At 51.0% G+C, this 18,489-nt stretch overlaps 2 protein-coding genes across 3 annotated transcripts in view; one reads left to right on the top strand and one right to left on the bottom strand.

The window, feature by feature from the left end:
• The window catches only part of Smyd4 (SET and MYND domain containing 4), a 55,654-nt gene extending 53,644 nt beyond the window's left edge, over positions 1 to 2,010 (top strand). For both annotated transcript variants that reach the window (XM_041664764.1, XM_041664766.1), the window contains one exon: positions 1,102 to 2,010. In XM_041664764.1, the coding sequence (XP_041520698.1) occupies positions 1,102 to 1,252 (151 nt within the window). In that variant the 3' untranslated portion in view covers positions 1,253 to 2,010. The remainder of the gene's footprint in view (positions 1 to 1,101) is intronic.
• Positions 2,011 to 7,378: 5,368 nt separating this feature from the next.
• The window catches only part of Serpinf1 (serpin family F member 1), an 11,784-nt gene continuing 673 nt past the window's right edge, over positions 7,379 to 18,489 (bottom strand). Inside the window, exons 2-8 of the mRNA XM_041665186.1 lie at positions 14,250 to 14,337; positions 13,151 to 13,349; positions 12,468 to 12,623; positions 11,785 to 11,988; positions 10,712 to 10,854; positions 8,154 to 8,364; positions 7,379 to 7,754 (exon numbers count right to left, since the gene is read on the bottom strand). Coding sequence (XP_041521120.1) covers positions 7,495 to 7,754; positions 8,154 to 8,364; positions 10,712 to 10,854; positions 11,785 to 11,988; positions 12,468 to 12,623; positions 13,151 to 13,349; positions 14,250 to 14,330 — 1,254 coding nt within the window. The 5' untranslated portion in view covers positions 14,331 to 14,337 and the 3' untranslated portion in view covers positions 7,379 to 7,494. The remainder of the gene's footprint in view (positions 7,755 to 8,153; positions 8,365 to 10,711; positions 10,855 to 11,784; positions 11,989 to 12,467; positions 12,624 to 13,150; positions 13,350 to 14,249; positions 14,338 to 18,489) is intronic.

Raw genomic sequence — 18,489 nt, 5'->3', positions numbered from 1 at the left:
AAGGAACTCTGCCTGCGGATGCCCTGGCCAGTGTCTGGAGACAACTGTGATCCTTGAGAACTGAAGGAGGGCACTGCCAGCGTCCGGTGGGGAGAGGCTGACCCTGCACGGGCAGCTCCACGCTGCAGCACCCAAGACAGTTACCTTAGGGTTGAGAAGCCCTGCTTTGCTTTAAAGGTTAAAAAAGGAAGCCAAGGGAATGTTGGTAGCACACTTGCCTAGCATACACAAGGCCCTGGGTGCCATTCTTGGCACTGCACACGCATGCATGCTCACACACACACAAAAACACACACACAAAAGACAAGAGCAGAGTTGATGAGCTGGTCCTTCACCCAATTTTGCCCCTGAGATCCCCTGAAGTGAAGTATGTCCCCAGTTGTGTTTCTGTGTGGCCAGCCTACCTCCAGCCTTGATTAAATTCAATAGTGTACATTGCTAAAGGAAAGGGTCTGAAGCTCAGACCTGATACCGACATGGAAACAGCATATGTGCTCAGAGAGAATGAACAACATGAAGTCATCAGGTGAGAGACATGGGCACCCTAAAATGAACACCTCTCTCTCACCTCTGTATAAAGCTTCCATAAATGTTGATTAAGGTTTTTAAGTGTGCCCATTTTTCTCAGGATCCTGGAGCCTGCCTCTCTCTCTCTCTCTCTCTCTCTCTCTCTCTCTCTCTCACACACACACACACACACACACATGCTTTTCTCAAACTGCTTTTCTTTTTTTTTTTTTTTTTTTTTTTTTTTTTTTTTTTTTGGTTTTTTCGAGACAAGGTTTCTCTGTGGTTTTGGAGCCTGTCCTGGAACTAACTCTGTAGACCAGGCTGGTCTCGAACTCACAGAGATCCGCCTGCCTCTGCCTCCCGAGTGCTGGGATTACAGGCGTGCGCCACCACCGCCCGGCTCTCAAACTGCTTTTCAATGTGCTTGTGAAAGTTTCTTTTATACCCTTTTAGATGGTAAGATCCTGGAGGGCGTGGTGAACTTTGACCTTTATTGCCTCCATAAGACCCTAGAGGAGGGAATGAACTTTATCTTTGTCCTCTGTCCAGAAAGGAGACAGTGACCTGACCAGCTTTCCTCCCTTGGTTCAGGTTGGCAGTGCCTGAAGCTCTGAGTGCCATACGGAAAGCGGAAAAGATCCTGTTGGTGCACTGTGGCCCTGAGAGCCCTGAGGTCCAGGAGCTCCGGGAGATGAAATCCTGTTTACTGGACTTGTCGATCCCCGTGGGGCCCTCGGTGTAGAGTGTACATTCTAGTCCGCAGGAAGGGAGCTCGGGCAGATGAGTTAAAGAGGCTGTGTCAGTTTAGAGCTGACATAAGAAAGGACAGGCCCTTCCCAGCTGTCCTGCGCTGTGTCTTGATGGCAGGGAGCACTTAGGGCACATAATAGTTAATAGTTAAGAGGCACTGTCCTGATGGCTGCTGCTTGCAGGAATTAACTGCCCTCGGATAGAAATCCCCCATCCCCAGAAAAGACTTACCCGTGCCTGTGGAAGCTAAGTGCTTTAAAGGGCCGCAGCTGATCTGCAGGCAGCTGATACTAGCCTAGAGTTTTGGCTTGATTTCATCTCACCAAAGGATGAGAGTCTGTTTCTCTGGAACATTCCTGTGGTTTCTGGTAGTAATGAAGTGCTGTATACCACTCCAGTGGGAACTTCAACTCTTAATCTTATATTATAATTGAAGAACAATATATAGCAAGAAATCCATGTGGCTCCTTTACGTCAAGAGACACACGATTACAGTCACAATATCCCGCTTTCTTAAATGTTTCATTGAAACTGCTGGTGTGTAATTTGTGAACGAAGAAATAAACACGGGACTGTCTCACTGTTGGGCAGTTTCTTCCTGGGGATGGCAACTCTATTTGCTTCCTACTAGTTTTCTAATTCTTTTATTTATTTGTTTGTTTATTGGTTTTAATGCTCATTGGTGTTTTACTTGTATGTATGTCTGTGTGAGGCTGTCAGAAGCCCTGGAATTGGAGTTACAGACAGGTGTGAGCCACCATGTGGATTCTGGGAAATTACCCGGGTCCTCTGGAAGAACAGCCAGTGCTCTTAACCTCTGAGCCATCTCTCCAGCCACACAGTTTTTTAATTTTATTCAGTGACTTTCATTGAACTTCCTGGTACTAATAAAAGCCAGGCTTGAAGGAGTGACTTTATAACACTATGCCTCCTTTCTGCGTCATTCATTAGCGAACCTGGAAGTAGACTACTCGGGTTGTTTATCTGAAGACAGGATCTCACTCGGTAAGACAGTTTCGCCTCAAACATCCCCTACCTCAGCCTTCCATGTGCTAGGTTTAAAAATAATGGGTACAAAGAAGAGAATCAAGAATCCACTGAACAAGAAGCTAGGGGTATAGTTAGTTCACTGGTAGGGTGTGAGGCTTGTGGTTGCATCCCCAAATGTGCCCCTCCCCCACCCCCACAAGTGCTGAGGTTGTAGACATTGCTGCTTATGGTTTCAAGCTGAGACAGAAGGGAAGGACAGCTGCCCCTTTCCTCAAGGATGTGTGGTGGTTCGGACTCCCAGCGTCTGATTTTCTAGCTGATCCTTATTACGTTATTACCGCTGACCAGTCTGTTCGGATGAGTTAGTGGGAAAGAACACCAAGTCCAAGCCAGGCCGGTAATGGTGCACGCCTTTAATTCTTGCACTTGGGAGGCAGAGGCAAGTAGATCTCTGTGAGTTCGAAGCCAGCCTGGTCTACAGAGCTAGCTGCAGGACAGATAGGGCAGAGGAGTCTGTCTCAAAAAAAAAAAAAAAAAAAAAAAAAAAAAGGAAGAAAAAGACCAAGTCCATTCACACTGCTCTTGATGCTCTTGAGGACTTGCCCAGCCTGACCATGCCCAAGAAGTGGCTGTTAGTTGCCATGGCATTACAATCTGTAAATAAATAGCCCTGAAGAAGCCTGAGAACAACTTTTCAGGAAGCTGGGTGATGGAAGATAGTTGGAATCCAAACATTTGTAGAATGAAAAGTGGGCAGAATTTGATTCTTCTGCTGTCTATCAACTTAGTCTGAAAGAAGTGACCTGTAAGAGTTTGGGTTTTTTTTGAGGGGGGATTTCAAGGAAAGAATTTAGTCCTACAGACCACTCTATTGTTATTCCAATCCAAGCACATACTGTATGTTTTGTTCCTAAGAGCCTATATACACTTTGTAAAGTAACTTCTCTCAAAGGATGTGTTTAGAGTTTTACATATTAGGCCTTATTATTATATACACAGAGGCTTTTTTTAAATGCTTTGTAAAAAAAAAGAATTATTTCCTGAAGTTATAAAGCATGTCTCTCGGGGCTGGAGAGATGGCTCAGTGGTTAAAGGTGTATGCTGCTCTTCTGGGATTCCTGAGTTTGATTGCCAGGCACGTGGCAGCTAACAGCCATCTGTAATTCCAGCTTCAGGGATCTGTTGCCCTCTTCTGGCCTCTATGGGAACTGCATGCACATGGTACACAGCTATAAATGCAGGCAAAACACTCATACACATAAAATAAAAAGAAAATCTCTTATTGTCTCTTATGACCTTAGGTTGAGAATACCTATGCTTGCATTAAAATCTAGCATGGCTGACCATGGTAGCAACACACCTATAATCTCAACACTCAGGAGGCTGAGACAACATGTCAAAATTTAAATGGCAGTTGGACTGCAAAAGACCTTGACTCAAAATAATGCTGGGTGGTGGTGGTGGTACACACCATTAATCCCAGCACTCAGAGAGGCAGAGCCAGGCAGATCTCTGTGAATTTGAGGTCAGCCTGGTCTACAGAGCAAGTTCCAGGACAGCCAGGACTGTTACATAGAGAAACCTTGTCTCAGAAAATCAAAATAATAATAATAATAAAATGGCAGAGTCAGGTATGGTGGTAGACAACTTTAGTCCAGCATTCAAAAGGCAGAGTCAGGTGAATCTCTGAGTTCTAGGCCAGCCTGGCACATTCCAGGACAGCCAGAACTGCGTGGAAAAACCCTGTCTCAGAAAACAAAACAAAACTAATAAAAATAAAGAAGCTAAAGAGGTGTTTAAGCAGTTAAGAGCACATGCTCTTCCAGAGCACCTCAGCTCAGGTCCCAGCACCCACACTAGTGGCTCACAGTCACGTGGGCACCCGAACTCAATTACACAGACATACACACATTCACACACACATGAAATTAAAAATAAATCTTTCAAAGTAATAAAAAGAGAAATAAAATGAAACTATGCATTTAAACTTGACATGGTGGCACAGAGTTTTAATCCCAACATTCAGGAAGCAGGCACAGGCAGATCTCTGAGTTCCAGAGTCGCCTAATCTACATGAGTTCCAGACCAGCCAGGGCTGCATAGTGAGGCTCTGTCTATAAATGAATAAGAGGACTGGAGCGGTGGCTCAGCAGTTAAGCATATGCTGGTCTTGCAGGGAACCCAAACTCAATTCCTAACCTCGTGGCAAGCTATTCTAATTCCAATTCCTAGTGACAAGGAACTCAAAACCACCAGTAACCACATTTCCAAGGGGGTCCAATGCTTCTGACTTCTGCAAACACTTACACTCATGTGCACATAGCCACACACAGGCATACATATACGTGTAACTAAAAATAAATATAAATCTTTTTTCAAAAATAAAACCACACGAGCCCGGTGGTGGTGGCACACACCTTTAATCCCAGCATTCTGGAGGCAGAGACAGATGGATCTCTGAGTTCAAGGCCAGCCTGGTCTACAGAGTGAGTTCCCGGACAGCCAAGGTTACACAGAGAAAGACTGTCTTGAAAAAAAACAAAATAATAATTAGTAAATAAATAACTAAAACCACAAAAGGCATTGTGGCACACGCCTACAGTCCGGGCACTTGGGAAGTGGAATTTCAGGAGTTCAAGGTCATGTCGAAGATAGGGGCCCTGTTGGTGTGGTGGTGCATGTCTTTAAGAATTCATGATCTTGCCAGGCGGTGGTGGTGCACACACCTTTAATCCCAGCACTTGGGAGGCAGAGGCAGGTGGATCTCTGTGAGTTCGAGGCCAGCCTGGTCTACAAAAGCTAGTTCCAGGACAGGCTCCAAAGCTACAGAGAAACCCTGTCTCAAAAAAAAAAAAAAAAAAAAAAAAGAATTTTCTGAATTTGAAGCCAATCTTGTCTACACAGCAAGTTCCAGGCCAGCCAGGAATACATAGTGAGACCCTGACTCAAAAAATAAATGGGCCCTGGGCAGTGGTGGCACATACCTTTAATCCCAGCAGAGGTAGACAGATTGCTGTGAGTTCAAGGCCAGCCTTGTCTACAGAGTGAGTTACAGTACAACCAGGGCTATACAGAGAAAACCTGTCTCAAAAAACCAAATAATAAATAAATAGGCCCAATTGGTAAACGTTAGCTTGTCCTCTAGGCCCAAGAACATAAGGTCAACCCCTAGAAACCATATGAGAGAAGCAAGTTGTGGCAACACAAGCTTACAATCCAACATTGGTGGGATGGAGACAGATGGATTCCAGGGGCTTACTGGTCCACCACTAGCCTCGTCTACTTAGTGTGTTTCAGGCTGGTGAGAGACTAGTCAAAAACAGGGTAGCACGAAGTAACAAGATATCTCAGCGGGAAAAGACACTTGCCTTACAAGCTTGGCAACTCCAGTTCAGTCCTCAGAAGCCACATCGAGGTGGAAGGAGAAATCACTCCACAGAACTGTCTCCTGATCGCCACATGTGTGCCGTGACACACACACACACACATCATGCATGCATACAAATAATCATTTTTAAATGTTTGTGTGGCTATTTTGTCCGCATGCATGTCTGTACGCTACATGCATACAGTGCCTATGGAGGCCAGAAGAAGGCACCAGGTTCCCTGGGTGGAGTTATACAGGGTTGTGAGCCACCACATAGGTGCTGGGAACCAAACCCTGGGTCCTCTGCAAAAGGTCTTAATCCCTGAGCCATCTCTCCAGACCCTTGATAATATATATTTTCACCTCCTAAGAAATGACCCCCAAGACTGATCTCTGGCACCTACTCCATCCTCAAACACATACCTACATAAACACGGGTAAATATACAAGTAAACCTAATTGGGACTTTTTTTAATTACATTATTTTGTTTTGTTTTTCGAGACAGGGTTTCTCTATAGCTTTTTAAAAAATATTTATTATGTATACAATATTCTGTCTGTGTGTATGTATCCCTACAGGCCAGAAGAGGGCACCAGACCCCATCACAGATGGTTGTGAGCCACCATGTGGTTGCTGGGAATTGAACTCAGGACCTTTGGAAGAGCAGGCAATGCTCTTAACCTCTGAACCATCTCTCCAGCCCCTTCTCTATAGCTTTGGGGCCTGTCCTGGAACTAGCTCTTGTAGACTAGGCTGGTTAATTTATTTTTATTTTTTATTTTATGTGCATTGGTGTTTTGCCTGCATGTATGTCTGTGTGAGGGTGTCAGATCTTAGAATTACAGACAGTTGTGAGCTGCCATGTGGGTGCTGGGAATTGAACATGGGTCCTCTAAAAGAGCAGTCAATGCTCTTAACCACTGAGCCATCTCTCCAGTCCCCCTAGTTGGGTTCTTTAGGAGCATATGTTGCCATTTAGGTTGTGAGTCCCCCAAGGTCCCGTGTGGTAAAAGAATGGTCCCAATGTGGCACTACTGGAAGACAGTAGAATTGTTAAGAGGTTGGGCCTAACAGGCAGATCTCTGTGAGTTCGAGGCCAGCCTGGTCTACAAGAGCTAGTTCCAGGACAGGCCCCAAAGCTACAGAGAAACCCTGTCTTGAAGAGAGAGAAAAAAAAGGGAGGGAGGTGGGCCTAAGACAGATGTGGTGGCCTATGCCTTTAATCCCAACACTGCAGATACAGAGGCAGATGGATCTCTGTGACTTAAAGGCCAGCATGGTCTACAGAGTGAGTTCCAGGACAGCCAGAACTATTACAAAGAGAAACTCTGTCTCAAAAAAAGCGGGGGGGGGGGGGGGGGGTGCCTAATGGGAGGTGGGTGACCAAGGGGATCTCTGGCCTCTTTTCTGTTTGCTTCCAGGTCATAAGACAAGCTGCAATGCTGCTTCATCACAGGCCCCAAAGCAAAAGGGCCCAGTCACAGGCTGGGGCCTCTAAAACAGCTGTGGATTTCCCCAGGCCTGTGTTAGGGTGAAAGAAAGCTGAGCAGCACCACAGCAAGCTTCAGTAGTTGTGGGGGTGGGGGTGCCCTCCTGCGAGGCGGGTGCGAGTTCTCCTCATTCACCAGCATCCCCAGAACAGGAACGGGTGAGTTTCTGCAGGCCTTGAGCAGAGCCAGTTATGAGTATGTAAATTCATAACGACTGGTTTTCCTCCATACTAAATATAGCTTCAAACAGAAGGAAGAAAGTAGCAGAAATTAAGGAAAAGCTCTTTTATTGCGAAGGATACATTGAAGCTGTAGGGCAGCCTTCCTGGAATGTATAATCGGCAATCCCGCTAGGGTTTTCTCCTTGAGCACGCTGAGTAGAAGCACTAAGTGCTCCTAGGGTCCAGAATTTTGCCTATGAAGAGAAGGGCCCCTGTGTCTGTGTCTCTCAGGACAAAGATAAAAGGCTGGTTAAGGTGATAGTCTAGCGGGAAGGTGAGGCGGACAGGCTGGAGGTCTGGGTTGGGGCTGCTGTTTGCCCCCTCCTCATTCCACTCAAAAGCAGCCCTGTGTTCCACTTGGGTGAGCTTGACAGGTTTGCCTGTGATCTTGCTGAAATCAGGTGACTCAAACAAGGACTGTAGTTCTGTAGAGATTGAGAGAGATTTCATTAAAGCCTTCCTTGTCCACCTCGCGCGCGCGCGCGCACACACACACACACACACACACACACACACACACACTCCTGGCTTGTGTAAGCTGAATCTCAAGAAAGCAAGCTAGGAGTAGAGCCCTGCTTTGCCCTGTGAGGTGTGAGGTGCTCTGAGCCACCACAGGCTCAGTGCCCTACCTGAGAGCAGAGCCAGCAAGGGAAACAGGCCTGGCCTGAGACATGCTCAGAGGACCAAGGACTAAGTCTGATGGGAAAGGGGTTTTGTGTCCCCTCCCTCAGAGTGTAGCAAGTGCGCAGGGCCACCCTACGAAGTTCTGTCAGCAGGGTGGAAGCCCAGTTCCAGCCCCCACGGCAGTAGTCCTGCAGACATACTCATCTCCTGCAGAGACTTGGTGACTTCCCCTTCGTAGCTCAGCTTCAGCTTGGGGACAGTCAGCACGGCTTGGATCGTCTTCAGTTCTCGATCTATGTCATGGATGAACTCAGAAGTGAGGCTCTCCTCTATCATGGTCAAGTTCTGGGTCACCGTCAGGGGCAGGAAGAAGATGATGCTCATGCTTCCGGTCAAAGGCAGCTGGGCAATCTAACAACAGAGAGCAGGTGAGCTGGTTCTGGGCCAAACCCCATAACCAGGAGCTGTTCCCCTCTCCTGGCACGGGCCCCAGCCCCAGCCCCAGCCTGGCAACAGCTGGCCTTTGCTGGCCTGCCAGTCCTTCAGGGGTAGGCAGTTTTCTCCTCAGCTTAACACCAGTGGAAGTTTGATGAAAAATTTCTAGCGTGTGGTTTATCTTAGTTGGGATTTCTATTGCTGTGATAAAATGTAACCAAAAGCACCTTGGCAAGGAAAGGGCTTATTTCATCTTAGAACTCTGAGGTCACACTCATCACCAAGGGAACTCAGGGCAGGAACTGACTGACGCAAAGGCCATAGTGGAACGTTGCTTTCTGGCTTACTCCCCCATGGCACGTTAGCCTGCCTGTTTAGACCTGCCAGAACCACGTGTTCAGGAGTGGCACAGCCCATGGTGGACTGGGCCCTCCCGCATCCGTCATTAATCAAGAAAATGTGCCACAAGTGTGCCCAGAGGCCAGCCTGCTGGGGGCATTTCCTCAGTTGCCCTCTTCTGGATGCCGCTAACACTAACCAGGACCTAGTTCTCAGGAGCTGGAGTTGAATGTCCTCCAGAGTCTCCCTGCCAGCACTTACAGAGCCCTGGACTAGAAATGAACACTAAAACAGATCCTTTGACCTAAGTAAGGCCATGGAACTTTTACTGTCAGGGCTTCCCAGAACCCTTGCAACCATATTACGGAAATGTCATTTCTCTGGACTGTATCAGGCTTTTTTTTTTTTTGAGACAAGTCTCTCTATTATGCTGCTCTGGAACTTTTTATATAGACCAGACTGGCCTCGGACTCACAGAGATCCACCTACTCCTGCCTCCTGGGTGCTGGATTAAAGTGTGCCACCACAGCCCACTGTTTCAGACACTTTTGTCAGATTTCCAAAGAAACCATAGTCTAGAAGGGGTTAGTAACTACTGATATAGAACTGAAAGAAGTCAGGGACACCAAGAGCTTTAGAATGTCAGTGTGTGACATTTGTGACAAGCTGTCAGAATCTGGCTCTTAATTCTAAGAGGGACTGTCAGGAAAAGGCAGCTTTGGGTTGGGCGCGGCGCAGTAGGAGAGCACATGCCAACGTTCGTGAAGTTGTGGGTTGATCCCTAGCGCCACATTAACCAGGGTGGTGGCACACGCCTACAATGCCAGCCTTTTGGAGGAAGAGACAGGAAGATCAGGAGTTCAAGGTCATCCTCAGCTAGTAAGTTTGAGGCCAGCCTGAGTTACACGAGGCTCCCTTTCAAAAAGAAAAAAGGAAAGAAATAATCAACACCCGAGTGCCAAGTCTTTTTCTTTGTTTGTTTTGTTTCTGGTTGTACTAAGGATTAAACCCAGTGCTTTGCTCGTACGAGGCAGGACTTTACCACTGGTACTCCCCAGTGAGTGCCTAGCCTTTGTTTCTTTGTTTGTATGTGCATGAGTGGTTGCCTGTGCACCACACACGTCTGATATCTGCAGAGGCCAGAAGAGGGTGCTGGATCCCCTGGAACTGGACTTACAAACAATCATGAGCTGCCATGTAGATGCTGGGGAATAGGACCTGGCTCCTCAGAGAGAGCAGCCAATGCCCTTAACCACTGAGCCATTGTTCAAGCCCATTTCTCTTTTTTGTTTTTTTTTTTTTTTAAGATTTATTTATTTATTTATACAGTATCCTGCCTGTAGGCCAGAAGAGGGCACCAGATCTCATTATAGGTAGTTGTGAGCCACCATGTGGTTGCTGGGAATTGAACTCAGGACCTCTGGAAGAGCAGTCAGTGCTCTTAACGGCTGCGCCATCTCTCCAGCCCCCATTTCTGTTTTTGAGATGGTCTCAAAGTACAGACTGGGCTCTTGATCACCCTACCTCAGCCTCCTGACTGCTGGCATTACAGGCATCTGTCACCATCCCCAGCTCTGGGTGCCAGGTCTTGAAAACCTGTTTTTTATGACCTTGATTCTTATAACAAATTCTTGGAGAGTAAGTTCTGATAACTACTTCTCACTCCACTTCAAGAAAAGGAAAGACACCAGACAGTGGTGGTGCACACCTTTAATACCAGCACTCAGGAGGCAGAACCAGGTGGATCTGAGTTCGAGGCCAGCCTCACCTATAGAGGCAGTTCCAGGACAGCCAGGGACACACAGAGAAGCTCTGTCTTGAAAACCCAGAAAAAAGAGGAAGAGGAGGAAAAGGAAAGGCCAAGGAACATTACTAACTTGGCAAAAGTCACACAATAAAATTAAGATGCTTGGCCGATGTCAGTGGCATCCACTCCATACCACCCTGCCCCTCTCTGCCCCCTCCGCCCCTCATCCCTACAGACCTTGCAGTTGAGATCAGAATCCAAGCCGTATCGTAAGATGGCCTTGGGTTCTGACATCATGGGGACTTTCACAGTCCTGTCCTCATCCAAGTGAAAATCCTGGAGGGTCGTCTTTCTCGAGTCAAACTTTGTTACCCACTGCCCTGGAAGGAAACATATGGAGCTTCTGAGCCACTGTCACCGGAAAGGCCAGGGGACCAGGCTGGGTCTCCATCGGCCAAAGGACCCTGAGCTGTCAGTAGCATGGACACAGGAGCTGCTGGGTCCCAGCATGTGTGGGGTTGACCGCAGGGTCCATGGACCGCAGATGCTGGCTGTCTTCCCTAAGGAAACTCGGGTGGAAATAAGTGGGTGTTGTCACTGTGCTTGGATCACCGAGCTCCTTTTGTCTAAGGTGGCCTTTCTTATGCTGGGTTGTAGCTGCTCTCCTAGCCCCTGTGTACTTGGAGCAGGGAGCCCCGGGGCCTCCCTCTAGGTTAGGCATCCACTCTTGCTGCTACTCGGAAAGATGGTCATGTCTTAAGAGGGAAATTAGCCAAACTGTTTCTGCCATAGCCCTTTTCTGAAAAAAGCAGACCTCTTGTGAGGCCTGTGGAAGGGCCTCCTGATGCATTACTGCTGCCTCCAGGAGTGTTGACAGGTCACTGGAAGCAGCTTCCTGAGCACAGGTGGGGTCTCAGGAGGACAGGGTCACTGTGAGAACAATACTGCATATATTGTATAGAGTGTGAAGTCGCTGTGTAATTGTTACAGGAAAGCTGAGGAGACAGGCGCCTCGGGAGAAACTTAGGGCTCTGTGCTCACAGGGCACAGCCGCAATTCAACCTGGTCTGATTCGGAGCCAGAGATCTGTGGCCAGCCCCACTCAGCCATTTCACCTGCCACCTAGTTCAGAGACACGTGGTAAATGCCAAGCAGAAAGGCAAGCACACATGGCTTTCATATCCTCCTCTGGCCTTGCACCTGCGTCGTCGTGTTCACTACACACAGACACACACACACACACACACACGCACACACGCACACACTCATACTGCCCTCCCTTGGCCAAAGAGAAGTAGAGAAGCCCTCACCCTTGAAGTAAGCCACGCCGAGAAGGAGGATGCTGATGGCACTGGGCATTTCCCTTGTGGAGCGAGCGATTTTCCCTTTCATCTGGGCCTGCACCCAGTTGTTAATCTCCTGGAGGTCTATTCGAGGGTTGCCAGTGAGGATTCTGGGCCTGGTTCCGTAAGACTTCTCCAGAGGTGCAACAAAGCTGGATTTTACTCGAAGTTCTTGAGAGGGAGCAGATCAAAGATTAGTATATGAGAGTAGAGCCAGCGCCCTCACTTTGAAAGTATGCCAGACCCCAACTTCCTGCCCAGCATCTTCTCCTGACTTGGTGGGGCATCTGCTGGCTTGCCCAGACCCTGGACAGGGAACAATGGATTCTACCCATTGCAATCCCCTTCATGTTACTGCCCTCCCCAGACCCTCCTGCTGTCTCCCACAGCCCATTTCCTCTTTCCGATCCTCTGCGGTCTCACAGGCCCCTTCCTGCCCACCACTGCCAGGCCTGGCCTGAGCACACACAGTCTGTTGTTTAGACAGAAGCCCAGCATGGAGCATACAGGCGACTCGGGGCCAGAAAAGCAACCTCGTGTCAGGCATGATTGCGCGTGTCTGCACTTGGAGAGCAGTGGCAGAACTATAAGTCTCGGGGCCAGTTTGGACGACATAGACTTTAAGGGGTGGGGTGGGGTGGGCTACTGACTCCTCTCAAACACAATTCTGGAAGCACTCTTGAGGCTCTTCTCAGGGGCAGTCACGGAGGCAAGGAGTTCTTTGTAGGTGCCGTGAATGTCGGGGTTGCTGATCAAGTCATAGTAAAGAGCCCGGTGTATGACAGACTCTGTTCGCTGTTCAGCTCCTGCCAAGGAAAAGAGGATGGCAGGCTTCACAGCTGCCCAGGGGACCCACAGTGGACAGGGGGATTCTATACCTGATCTTTTGTCTTCTGAGAACCCGAGGAGGCCGATGTTGCAGACATTGTAGGTGGACAAAAAGCTTCAGGGAAACAAGGACTGCATTGCTAGGAAAAGTCTCTAAACTAGGCCAAGGCCATCAGACCTACAGAGAGACGGCTGGGATGGAGTCCCTGAAGTCCATCATTACCTATACCCATTCTGAGCAGGAACCCCAGCCTGCTCCTGGCAGCTGTACCCCTAGATCCTGGGTAAATGACTAACACAATAGGGGTTCACTTACGGAACCAAGGAGAGTATCACTTTCCTAAAGTGGTAGGAAGTGTGTGTGTGTGTGTGTGTGTGTGTGTGTGTGTGTGTGCAGCCAGGACTGCAGCCTCCACCTTCCCTTTGCTCCCCTGACAGCCTAGGCATGGAGGCTCAGGGTGGGGAAATTCAGGTCCACCTGCAGCCCCCTTCGGCTGACACTCACCCAGGGAAAGAGCAGACAGGGCTGTGGCCACGCTGAGTGGAGACAGCAGAACGTTGGCAGTTGGGCTGGCACTGGATCTCAAGCGGTATAGGTCATAGCCGAAGTTGGAAACGGCTGCTGCCAGCTTGTTTACAGGGACCTTGAAGAAGGGGTCCTCCTCCTCCACTGGCTCCCCTGTGCTGTCAGGGGCTGGAGAGCCCTGGGTCAGAACACAAGGACCAGTGGGAAGGCACAGTGAATGGCATTGCCTCCGGCTTGGGGTTGTCCTCTGGTCCCTGGGGGCCATTAGTCTAAGTTGGAATGAGTGTGTGCTCTCCTCTATGCTGGAGAGAGGCAACACCATGGCTCGCCAGGCTTGACCTGTGACCTGAGAGCAGGAAGCCTGGCCTACTTTAAAATAAAACTGGTCGGGCTGGGGAGCTAGCTCAGTAAAGTACTGGCCCGACAGCATGAGGACCTGGATTCAATCCCCAGAAGGCACGCAAAAAAGGCTGGGCATGGTGGTGCACGCTTGTAATCTCAGCGCTGGGGAAGGAGAAATGGGCAGGTCTGTGTGGCTCACTGGCCCTTGAGCCTGGACTAGTCAGTGTGTTCCAGGCCAGTGAGGGGTCCTTTTTCAGAAACCAAGGCAGACAGCACGAGGAATGGGGTCAACTCTGGGTTGACTTCTAGCCTACAAACACTCTGTCTCTATGTCTCTCTGTCTCTCTGCAGGAGACCTCCCCACCACCACCACCAAAGAAACCTGTCCTCAGGCCACATACCACACTCTTCTGAGTCCACCTAGGTTCTGCTGTGACATTCTCCCTGTCTCTCCTGACAAGCCCTAACCCAAACTCAGAACCCACAGTGCCCAGGGCCATAGCTAATATATCCAACTGCCTTGTCCCTTGTGTGACAGGAACCCTACACCTACTTCCTCCATACAGCAGAGGCTTCTCTACACCTGGAAAGGTGAGGCTAATACTTGTCTTGCTGCTAGAGGAATGAAGGCCAGAAGCCGCCCTGCACCCAACGCTGTTGTCCTGTGCTGGCTCCTCTGCTGCCAGCCGAGGAGGGGCTAGAACAGCTGCTGCCCACACCTGCCCACCCTACTGACCTCAGAGCTACTGGCGACATTCTGACTGCTGCCATACCCGAGCAGGGCTCCAGTCCAGAGGAGTAGCACCAGGGCCTGCATCCTGAAACTACAGGAGAAAAAAGAGGGCAAGCGACTCCCCTCCCCCACACCCTGCCCTGCCACCCCACCACCCACAGTGGGGTGAGCACTTTCCTTCCAGCTCTTGACCCCAAAATGGGCTCTCAGCTTGAGGCTTGCTGTCCCAACTGCACCTGCCACTGCACATGAGCTGTGCCTCCGAGGTGGCTCCTGTCAGGAGACACACCTTCCAGCCTAAGCGCCAAAGAAATGAGGACCTGCTGAGGGCTCTTCTGGCCCCAAGAAACTCATCTAGAACAGACACGCACCAGGGTTTTCCCATGGGGGCATACAGCCGTCTCATTTGGTAGGATTTGGAGCCTGTCTCGGGATGGGAGCAGACCCCAGGTCTTCAGAGACTCACAGACCATCTGGTCTAGCCCTGCTATCCACCAAAAGTTTTCTGGCCAAAACCCTAGGATAAAGACACTCTGTCCTGTGTATTTGCCCCTCACCCCCCCCCTTTTTAGAGATGGGATATTGCCTATGTAGCCCAGGCTAGCCTTGAACTTGCAGCTACTCTCTTCCATCTGCCTCCTGAGTGCTGGAATTCCAGGTGTGTGCCACCATGCCTGACTTGGCCCCATTCTTCCATCTCAAGAGCAATTCCTTACTTAGCTAAGAGGGTGTAGACTGCCTGGGCTCTAACCCTGACTTCATAGCTATCCAAAGAATAAATCCCTCCTGGCATTGTAGTCCTTACCTACTGTTATGAAGCTTAAATTATATAACCTCCCCCCCCCATTCTTTTTTGAGACAGTTTTGCTTTATTTAGGGTGGCCTTGAATGTGTGATCCTCCTACCTCTGCTTCCCAAGTACTGAGGTCACAGGTCACAATCACATCTGCTAAACAATATCTTAGCAGCCCTTATCAGAGCCAGAGGTTGGGAAGATCTCAGCTGTTCCTCCTGCTGGCCTCTCTTCTGATGACCCACGACTTCCCCCACCCACTAGCATGAAAACTGCTCTTAACCCCAGAGCCTACCTATCTGCCTGCCTGCATGCCTGCTGCCTTCATGCCTGATGCCTGCATGCCTGATGCCTGCTGCCTGCCTGCTGCCTGTCTGCTGCCTATCTGCCTGCTGCCTGCTGCCTGCTGCCTGCTGCCTGCCTGTCTGCTGCCTATCTGCCTTCATGCCTGCTGCCTGCATGCCTGCTGCCTGCTGCACGCCTGCTGCCTGCCTGCCTGCCTGTCTGCTGCCTATCTGGCTGCATGCCTGCTGCCTGCCTGCTGCCTGCCTGCTGCCTGTCTGCTGCCTATCTGCCTGCATGCCTGCCTGCTGCCTGCCTGCCTGCCTGCCTGCCTGTCTGCTGCCTGCCTGTCTGCTGCCTGCCTGCCTGCCTGCCTGCCTGTCTGCTGCCTGCCTGCCTGCCTGCTGCCTGCTGCCTGCTGCCTGCCTGCCTGCCTGCCTGTCTGCTGCCTGCCTGTCTGCTGCCTGTCTCCTGCCTGCTGTCTGCTGCCTGCCTACTGCCTGCCTGTCTGCTGCCTGTCTGCTGCCTGCCTGTCTGCTGCCTGTCTGCTGCCTGCCTGTCTGCTGCCTGCCTACTGCCTGCCTGTCTGCTGCCTGTCTGCTGCCTGCCTGTCTGCTGCCTGCCTACTGCCTGCCTGTCTGCTGCCTGCCTGCCTGCCTGCTACCTGCCTGCCTGTCTGCTGCCTGCCTGCTGCCTGCTGCCTGCTGCCTGCTGTCTGCTGTCTGCTGTCTGCTGCCTGCTGCCTGCCTGCCTGCTACCTGCCTGCCTGTCTGCTGCCTGCCTGCTGCCTGCTGCCTGCTGCCTGCTGTCTGCTGCCTGCTGCCTGCTGTCTGCTGTCTGCTGCCTGCTGCCTGCCTGCCTGCCTGTCTGCTGCCTGCTGCCTGCTGCCTGCTGCCTGCCTGCTGCCTGCTGCCTGCTGTCTGCTGTCTGCTGCCTGCTGCCTGCTGCCTGCCTGCTGCCTGCTGCCTGCTGTCTGCTGCCTGCTGCCTGCTGCCTGCTGCCTGCCTGCTGCCTGCTGCCTGCTGTCTGCTGCCTGCTGCCTGCTGTCTGCTGTCTGCTGCCTGTCTGCTGTCTGCTGCCTGCTGCCTGCTGTCTGCTGTCTGCCTGCTGCCTGTCTGCCTGTCTGCTGTCTGCTTTCTGCTGCCTGCTGCCTGCTGCCTGTCTGCTGTCTGCTGTCTGCTGCCTGCTGCCTGCTGCCTGCTGCCTGCTGTCTGCTGTCTGCTGTCTGCTGCCTGCTGCCTGCTGCCTGCTGTCTGCTGCCTGCTGTCTGCTGCCTGCTGCCTGCTGCCTGCTGTCTGCTGTCTGCTGCCTGCCTGCATGCTGCCTGCTGCCTGCTGTCTGCTGCCTGCCTGCATGCTGCCCTGCCCAGACTCTGGCCTGGCACTTGGACTACAAGGCAAAATTGAAATCTGGGATGTGGGTCCTCACGAATCATTCCTGTGCTCCCCTGAAGTCAGGTCTAGGGTGGGGGACAAGGTCCACAGAAAAACTCATCCTGGAAAGAAAAGACCACAGTCTGTCCTGGCATGCCCTCTACCCATCCTACAGCACGCACCCCCAGAAGTGCCCCCTCATTTCCACCGTTATCCTGTCACATACACTTGCCCTCCCCCACCACACACACATCACCAACTTTTCTGACTTCCCAGAACAAACTGGATCTGAAATGTTAGGAGTGCAGGCTGTACCTGTTGGCTGAGGTCCTTCAAGTTAAGTCAGATAATCCACTAGACGACCAGAGCCCAACAAGAGAAAGGCTCTCTGAGTTTACTCTGCTTCCGGCAGCACCACCAGCAGGAAACAGCCTCCCTCTTTCTAACTCCTCATCTATGACAGATCTCCAGTGGGAATTCTAGGGACCCCTGTGTTCTCACCCAGGGATACTGCCTCCCAGCTTCGTAGGGAGAAAACCCTTTGGGACAACAGAAAAAGTGATACAGACTGGAGCCCACCCCACCCAGCCCCACCCATCACAGGCAGCAGCCTTCCTCCGCTGAACCCCAACAGACTGATTTATCAGAGATGCACAGAAAGCCTCTGGTCCCTCTGGGTGGGTAGTGACCAAGAGAAGGGAGGCGATGGTCACCGTTGGCATCCTAATCCAGGAAATAAGTGAGATACACTTGCAGATGGGACCTCCTGGATTTCCTCCAGGTCTAAGTGACAGGTCATTGTTACCACGTGGGTAGACTGAGAACTGAAGCTGAGGTGGGGAACCTGGTAGGCGTGGGGAGACACAGGGGTCCAATGCTGGCCCAAGAGCTATAAGCAGGAACAGGTGTTAGTAGGCTGCCTGAATTCTCCACCTGAAGTCACAGGAATTAAGGAAGTGGCAGGAGGGGCAGAAAGTGAGGGACCGCAGCAGTGGCTCCATAGGACACATGCAAGGCCCTGGGAGCCCTAACTGGGCTGGGTAGGCAGCTGTTGGCTAGCCAGGGGCACCAGGACAATGATTCTGTCCAAAGGGCAGTGTCCAAGCCAGACTCCTGGGCTACAGGTGGGGGAGGACATGGGAAAGGGTCGAGATCCCCCCTCTGAGCCAAGGTCTGCCCCAAATCAAGAGGCACTGAAACTGGGCTGTTGTGGTCTCGAATCTGAGCTGGGACGACAAATGGGAGCCAGTACATGTGTTTCAGATTAAATCCAGCTGGGAGACAAACATGTTGCTCCTCCTCCACTGCCGCCTCCTCCCAGAACCAAGCAGCCTTCGAGCCACACGGCAGTGGACATGTGGACAGTGCAGGGGAGGACACCTCCCTCTCCACTGGCCCAAGGACTGTTTCCAGGGGTCCAGTCTGGCTGGCTCATGGCTACACCATTCACCTCCGGGGCAGTTTTGTTTTGTTTTCTGAAATCTTGGAACCTGAAACACCCATAGCTGCACCTCCCAACACCCCAGAAAAGCCAGCCCTGGGACCAGAACTCCTGGGCCGTCACCCATCCCCCTCAGCCTGGGAGCTGAACTGATGGGCAGCTAAGGTCCAGACAGTGGCTGGCACTTGGAAAACCTGTCTCTTTTCTTTGACCCAGACTACTCTCTGCTGTGGCTTCCTCGGGAAGTAAGGCTGCAGCAGGACAGCCAGACCCCACACACCAGCTCGGCTAAATGGTACTTTTTGTTTGCAAGAGGCCATGACCTCATTTGTCTCCCATTCGCTTGGTAACGGA

This window comes from Microtus oregoni, unplaced genomic scaffold (genome assembly GCF_018167655.1).
Source record: "Microtus oregoni isolate MIOR12 unplaced genomic scaffold, Mior012 000015F_ref0000493, whole genome shotgun sequence".
In the NCBI taxonomy this organism is placed as follows: Eukaryota; Metazoa; Chordata; class Mammalia; order Rodentia; family Cricetidae; genus Microtus; species Microtus oregoni.
The sequence above is the reverse complement of the archived record's forward strand: the minus strand, read 5'-3'. Positions and strand labels throughout refer to the sequence as shown.